The sequence below is a fragment of the Amblyraja radiata genome, unplaced genomic scaffold (genome assembly GCF_010909765.2).
Source record: "Amblyraja radiata isolate CabotCenter1 unplaced genomic scaffold, sAmbRad1.1.pri scaffold_659_ctg1, whole genome shotgun sequence".
NCBI classification, from domain to species: domain Eukaryota; kingdom Metazoa; phylum Chordata; class Chondrichthyes; order Rajiformes; family Rajidae; genus Amblyraja; species Amblyraja radiata.
In genome coordinates this window covers 40,735-47,952 of record NW_022630686.1, presented here as the reverse complement: position 1 = coordinate 47,952, position 7,218 = coordinate 40,735, and the positions used below count along the sequence as shown (strand labels likewise).

Below are 7,218 nucleotides of genomic sequence, written 5' to 3'. Positions count from 1 at the left end.
TTTAATTCCGAGGCTGTGCCCTCTAGTCCTAGACTCTCCCCCACTATTTACTGCAATTCTGGACCGGATACAACACATTGCAGCCTCTCATCTCTCTCTGCCTCTCTCGGTCTGTCTGTATCCACCATTGATCTTCCCCGTCTCGGCCTTGTCCCCACCGCACCTTGTCTGCCCCAACGGCTGCTGACAACCTTATCCCGCTGCCCCACAGAGAGCATCCGAACACACGGCATCTCTGTGTGTGTGTGTGTGGTGTCTCAGCTGCACGGAGGCGGGGAGGAGAGGAGAGCTCTTCAGCGCGTCGTCCACAGAGCGCAGAGGATTATTGGGGCACAGCTACCAGCCTTGGAGGGCATCTACCACACACACACGGTGCCTCAGGAAGGACGCCAGCATCCACAAAGAGTCCTCACACCCTTGCAATAGCCTGTTCGAACTCCTACCTTCCGGCAGACGTTACAAGGCCTTCAACGCCCGCATCAGCAGACTTAAGGGCCTGTCCCACTTGCGTGCGATTGCGTGCGTTTGGCGCGACCAACTGGAAGCGTAGGTCACGCTAAGTTCGCGCGTGACGTCATTTGCGCCATGCTGACCAATCAGCTGGGCAGGAGGCGGGCCGACTGAATTTGGGCGCCGCACGGCGTCGGGCAGTGACGTCATCGCGCAACGCCACGCCGGGCGGTGATGTCATCGCGCAACCCCGCGCGCTAGGCGTACGCCGTCAAGACGCTGCGTACGGCCGCAATGCGCCTGCGTGCCGACAGGCCGTTGGCGTGCGAAGATTTTCGGCCCCTGCAAGAATTTCGGAGACCAGCCCCGCACAACTCCGCGCTTCTAGGTGGGACTGGCCCCCGCGCGGCCATACGGTGCCCGTACGCCTCAAGCGACCACGAGGTTGCGTAATTCGCCAGCCAAGGTCGCGTAGGTGGGACATGCCCTTTAGGAGCAGCTTCATCCCCAGAGCTTTGGCTGCTCTGAACCGGCCCTACTGAGTGCCCCCCACCCCCCCTTGAACAGTCTCCCTCGGATGGTCACATCGCACATCAACCCGGCACAGACACATTTGCACTTTAGACCGTTTTAACTGGTTTGTTTCTATTTTTTTATCCTGTTTCTCTAAATTTTTAGTCAATTAAGTTATCGCCATCGGAGTATTACCGTCTTAGTATCCGATAGAATAACCACAGTCTTAAAATAGAGGTCATTTAAGACTGAGGTGAGAACAAACCTTTCCACCCAGAGAGTTGTGAATTTGTGGAATTCCCTGCCACAGAGGGCAGTGGAGGCCAAGTCACTGGGTGGATTTAAGAGAGAGTTAGATAGAGCTCTGGGGGCTAGTGGAGTCAAGGGATATGGGGAGAAGGCAGGCACGGGTTATTGATTGGGGACGATCAGCCATGATCACAACGAATAGCGGTGCTGGCTCGAAGGGCCGAATGGCCTCCTCCTGCGCCTATTGTCTATGTTTCTACGTTTCTATGTATGGAAGCTGCATACCAAATCTCTGTGCAATGACAATATAAGATATTATTATTGTTATTTATTATTCCCCCCACCCCTCCCCTCTCCCCCCCTCGCCTCTTACCGTTGTTGGACTTGAGGTCGCGGTGGATGACAGGTACGATGGCTTCATCGTGGAGGTACCGCATCCCCTGGCCGATCTGCACGGCCCAGTTGACCAGGACGTGCGGGGGAATCCTGCGACCAGCCAGCGCCCTGTTCAGCGCCCCCCCCGAGGCGTACTCCATGATGAGGCAGAGGTTGGGCTCCTGTAGGCAAACGCCCATCAGCCCGATGATGTTGAGGTGCTGGAGCATGGCGAAGAGGCGCGCCTCCTGCCGCACGTTCTGGGCGGTGGCGCTGACGTCCTCGTCCGGGTCCTGCCGCGCCGCCTTCACCGCCACCAGCCGGCCCCGCCAGCGGGCCCGGTACACCTTGCCGAAGCCGCCCACCCCGATGACCTCCTGGAGGGCCAGCTCGCTGAAGGCCACCTCCCGCGGCGTGGGCAGCTCCTCCTGCCGGCTGGCCGGCAGCTTGGCGTAGGCCGCCGGCGCGGACGAGACGTAGTTGGCCGGGAAGATGCCCACCCGGTCACGGAGCTTGCCGGCCCACCAGCCCTCGTCGCCCGAGATGGCCGAGTCCTTGGATAGGATCTCCACCTGGTCCCCCTTGCGAAGGGTGAGCTCATCCGTGGCCAGGGCCTCGTAGTCAAACAGGGCTGTCCACATGGGGTTAACAAAGGCTCCTTCTATCTCCTTGTTGGCTGGGGACCTCTGAGATGTCCAGGAGGCCCTACCGATGATGTTTCTCAAAGGCTCCATCAGGGATGGAGAGAAGATCTGGCTCTACGCTCCTACCTGTTCAGCATTATGTCCAATCAGTCTCGTTCTCCACCCAACTCAGTCTTGGATACTAGGATCTCAATCTTGATCAAAATCTCCTGCCTTCCCTCTCTCCGAACCCTTCAATCTTGGATACAAGGATCCCAAACTCCATAAAAACCAGAAGACAAATGTCCTTTCCCCCTCTCCGACCCCTTCAATCTTGGATACAAAGATCCCAAACTCCATTAAAAAAAATCAGAAGACAAAAGTCCTTTCCCTCTGTCTTGGATACAAGGATCCTTATCTTAATTTAAAATAAAAATCACAACACAAAGATCCTTCCTCCTCCCACCTCAGCCTTGGGTGCGAGGATCCCAAATCTTCATTTGAAAAAAAAATATATATATATATCACAAAACAAACCTCATATCCTCCTCCCCAACTTGCTTAGTCTTGGGTGCAAGGAATTCCCTTATCTACATTGGGGGGGGGAAAAATTCACAAGCCAAGCATCCTGACCCCCACCTCCTTTCCAATGTCCTCCTCTAACCAAGCTCTCTACCTCTTCATAGAACAGCCGACCCCATGCCCGGCGCAACATCTGAACACATCCACTCTGGGTTTAAACTTGTCCGGGTAGTTTTTGTTTCCTGTTTTACCTCCTCCCCCCTCTCTCTCTCTGTCTCTGTCTCTCTCGCTGTGTGTCTGTGCCCGTTCAAACTTCCCCACAAGCAGCAGTAGAGGAATACTATTTCAAAAAAAACAACCTTCAGTAATCGCAAAGTTGAAATAAATAACGATTTAACCAGCAAACCTGGGGGGAAAAAAGTCTCCGACTAAAAATAGACCTCTTCTTGTTTTAAGAAAAAAAAAATGCCTTTTCCTGTCCCTTCTCGTTGCTCCCGATGTGAGTTTCAGTTGAAGTTTACAGCGTTCAGTTCCCAGTCAATATCTCCCGCCCTGTCTCTGTCCCTCTCTCTCTGTCCCTCTGTCTCTGTCTCTGTCCCTCTCTCTCTCTCTGTCCCTCTCTCTCTGTCCCAGTCTCTCTCTGTCCCAGTCTCTCTCTCCCTCTCTGTCTCTGACCCTCTCTCTCTGTCTCACTCTGTTTCTCAGTCTCTCTGTGTGTCTCTCTCTCTCTCAGTCTCTCTCTCACACTCTCTGTTTCTCTCTCTGTCTCTCTCTCCCTCCCTCCCTCTCTCTCTCTCTGTTCCTCTATCTCTCAGTCTCTGTCTCTCACTCCGACGCAGTCCCACCGATACTCCGCTGGCGTCTTAACTTTCCTGTTTACTCCTGGCAGTAGTTTTGTGCTCTGGGCTCTGTGTGACTCTCCGCCATTAAGCGACACACACCACTGTCTTGTGCTTGGCCGGTGCACTTTAACCCACTCCACCACATCAGGGTGTGGTTTCGGCTTTTTTTCCTTCCCCTCCCTGTCATTTTATTCCCCTCCTCTCTCTCTCTCTCTCTCTCTCTCGCTCTCTGTGTCTTTTGCAGGAAGCACAGTCCCGCACTATTTCAGCCTTGCAACCCAAATTGTAGGGTGCAAAACCCTCTCTGCTCTCTGCTCTCTATATCCATAGCTGCCAGGTACAGACTTGGTATCTACAGGGTTTTTTTTAACCCCTTATAGCGCTTAAAAATCAGTCCACTGTGTGGGAAGGAACTGCAGATGCTGGTTTAAACCGAAGATAAGACACAAAATGCTGGAGTAACTCAGCGGGACAGGCAGCATTAATGTACACACTGTAGGAAGGAACTGCAGATGCTGGATTAAACCGAAGATAAGATACAAAATGCTGGAGTAACTCAGTGGGACAGGCAGCATTAATGTGTGGGAAGGAACTGCAGATGATAGGGGCCACACACAGTCTTAGAATAGAAACATAGAAAATAGGTGCAGGAGTGGAGGCCATTCGGCCCTTCGAGCCAGCACCGCCATTCAATATGATCATGGCTGATCATCCAACTCAGTATCCCGTACCTGCCTTCTCTCCATACCCCCTGATCCCTTTAGCCACAAGGGCCACATCTAACTCCCTCTTAAATATAGCCAATGAACTGTGGCCTCAACTACCTTCTGTGGCAGAGAATTCCAGAGATTTACCACTCTCTGTGTGAAAAATGTTTTCCTCATCTCGGTCCTAAAAGATTTCCCTCTTATCCTTAAACTGTGACCCCCCTCAGTGAGAAAAAACCTTTTTCACCCAGAGAGTTGTGAATTTGTGGAATTCCCTGCCACAGAGGGCAGTGGAGGCCAAGTCACTGGATGGATTTAAGAGAGAGTTAGATAGAGCTCTAGGGGCTAGTGGAGTCAAGGGATATGGGGAGAAGGCAGGCACGGGTTATTGATAGAGGACGATCAGCCATGATCACAATGAATGGCGGTGCTGGCTCGAAGGGCCGAATGGCCTCTTCCTGCACCCATTTTCTATGTTTCTATGGTTTAAACCGAAAATGCTGGAGTAACTCAGCGGGACAGGCAGCATCTCTGGAGAGAAGGAATGGGCGACGTTTCGGGGTTGAGAGAGACACTCCAGTGATTTTTCATGTGCCCTTGGCAGTTTCCCTGGTCGCTTTTGTAGCAGAACAGTACAGTACAGCATAGGAACAGGCCCTTCGGCCCACAATGTCCCTGCTGTACACAATGCCAAGTTACACTGATCCCCAGTGCCAGTACATGTTTAGTTTAAGTAGACACAAAATGCTGGAGTAACTCAGCGGGTCAGGCAGCATCTCTGGGGAGAAGGAATGGGTAACGTTTCGGCTTAGGCTCAGAGAGCCAGGGGAAAGGGAGTTCTCGGAAGTTGTTCATTAACCGGTTAATTTGGTTTTCGGGAATGTTGAACGAAAAGGTGAATATTGGCCCCAGGACACTGGGCATAGCCAGTACGTGGCAGTGCTGCCTTCCGACAGCCTCAGCAATCCGGGTTCCATCCTGAACCCCCCCTACTCTCTTCTTTCCCCAGTGCTGTCAATGTGGTGTTTGCACGTTTGCTGCACACCTGCGCTCGGTCCGCCAAGGCCTGCTGCCTGGATCTCCCGGTTGTCGACCATTTTACCATGCGACCTGGGTGTCATGGTACACCAGTCATTGAAAGTAGGCATGCAGGTACAGCAGGAAGTGAAGAAAGCGAATGGTATGTTAGCATTCATAGCAAATGCTCAGCCATGATCATATTGAATGGCGGTGCAGTCTCGAAGGGCCGAATGGCCTACTCTTGCACCTAATTTCTATGTTTCTATGTTTCTAAAAGGATTTGAGTATAGGAGCAGGGAGGTTCTACTGCAGTTGTACAGGGTCTTGGTGAGACCACACCTGGAGTATTGCGTACAGTTTTGATCTTCTAATCTGAGGAAAGACATTCTTGCCATAGAGGGAGTACAGAGAAGGTTCACCAGACTGATTCCTGGGATGTCAGGACTTTCATATGAAGAAAGATTGGATAGACTCGGCTTGTACTCGCTAGAATTTAGAAGATTGAGGGGGGATCTTATAGAAACTCACAAAATTCTTAAGGGGTTGGACAGGCTAGATGCAGGAAGATTGTTCCCGATGTCGGGGAAGTCCAGAACAAGGGGCCACACACAGTTTAAGGATAAGGGGGAAGTCTTTTAGGACCGAGATGAGAAAAACATTTTTCACACAGAGAGTGGTGAATCTGTGGGATTCTCTGCCACAGAAAGTAGCTGAGGCCACAGTTCATTGGCTATATTTAAGAGGGAGTTAGATGTGGCCCTTGTGGCTAAAGGGCTCAGGGGGTATGGAGAGAAGGCAGGTACAGGATACTGAGTTGGATGATCAGCCATGATCATATTGAATGGCGGTGCTGGCTCGAAGGGCCGAATGGCCTCTACTCCTGCACCTATTTTCTATGTCTATGTCCATGTCTATTTCAATTTAACTCCCCCCTTCCCATTCCTCACACTGAGTGTTCTGTCCTGGGCCTCCTCCATTACCACAGTGAGAGGCCACACACAAAATGGAGGATCGGCGCCTCGTATTCCACTTGGGCGGCTCACGGCCTAGTGGTGTGAATGTTGAAGAGATAAGGAACTGCAGATTGAGGGAGTGCAGCGTAGGTTTGCAAGGTTAATTCCCGGGATGGCGGGACTGTCATACGCTGAGAGAATGGAGCGGCTGTGGGCTTGTACACTCTGTGGAGTTTAGAAGGATGAGAGGGAAATCTCATTGAAACATATCAGATTGTTAAGGGCTTGGCCACGCTGGAGGCAGGAAACATGTTCCCGATGTTGGGGGGAGTCCAGAACCAGGGGCCACACACACACACACAGTTCAAGAATAAGGAGTAAGCCATTTAGAACGGAGACGAGGAAACACTCTATTGTCTATTGTCAGATGGCCGGCAGCGGTAGAGTTGCTGCCTTACAGAACCCAGAGGCCCGGGTTCAATCCTGACTGCAGGTGGCTGTCTGTACGGAGTTTGCACGTTCACCCCGTGACCTGCGTGGGTTTCCTCCCAAACTCCAAAGACGTAGAGATTTTGTAGGTTCATTGGCTTGGGGTCAATGTATAATAAACAATAGGTGCAGGAAGAGGACATTCGGCCCCTCGAGCCAGCACCGCCATTCAATGTGATCATGGCTGATCATCCCCAATCAGTACCCCGTTCCTGCCTTCCCCCCCATATCCCCCTGACTCCGCTATCCCTAAGAGCCCTATCTAACTCTCTCTCGAAAGTATCCGGAGAACCGGCCTCCAAGGCAGAGAATTCCACAGACTCACCACTCTCTGTGAGGAAAAAGTGTTTCCTCGTCTCCGTTCTAAATGGCTTACCCCTTGTTCTTAAACTGTGTGTGTGGCCCCTGGTTCTGGACTCCCCCCCCCCCCCCCCCACAACATCGGGAACATGATTCCTGCCTCTAGCGTGCCCAA

At 52.1% G+C, this 7,218-nt stretch overlaps 1 protein-coding gene across 1 annotated transcript in view; it reads right to left on the bottom strand.

Annotated features, from left to right (window-relative positions):
• LOC116970226 (mitogen-activated protein kinase kinase kinase 11-like) overlaps nt 1-3,728 on the bottom strand; it is a 4,794-nt gene extending 1,066 nt beyond the window's left edge. Inside the window, exons 1-2 of the mRNA XM_033016918.1 lie at nt 2,503-3,728; nt 1,586-2,437 (exon numbers count right to left, since the gene is read on the bottom strand). Of these exons, the coding sequence (XP_032872809.1) occupies nt 1,586-2,321 (736 nt within the window). The 5' untranslated portion in view covers nt 2,322-2,437; nt 2,503-3,728. The remainder of the gene's footprint in view (nt 1-1,585; nt 2,438-2,502) is intronic.
• Nucleotides 3,729-7,218: the final 3,490 nt, after the last annotated feature.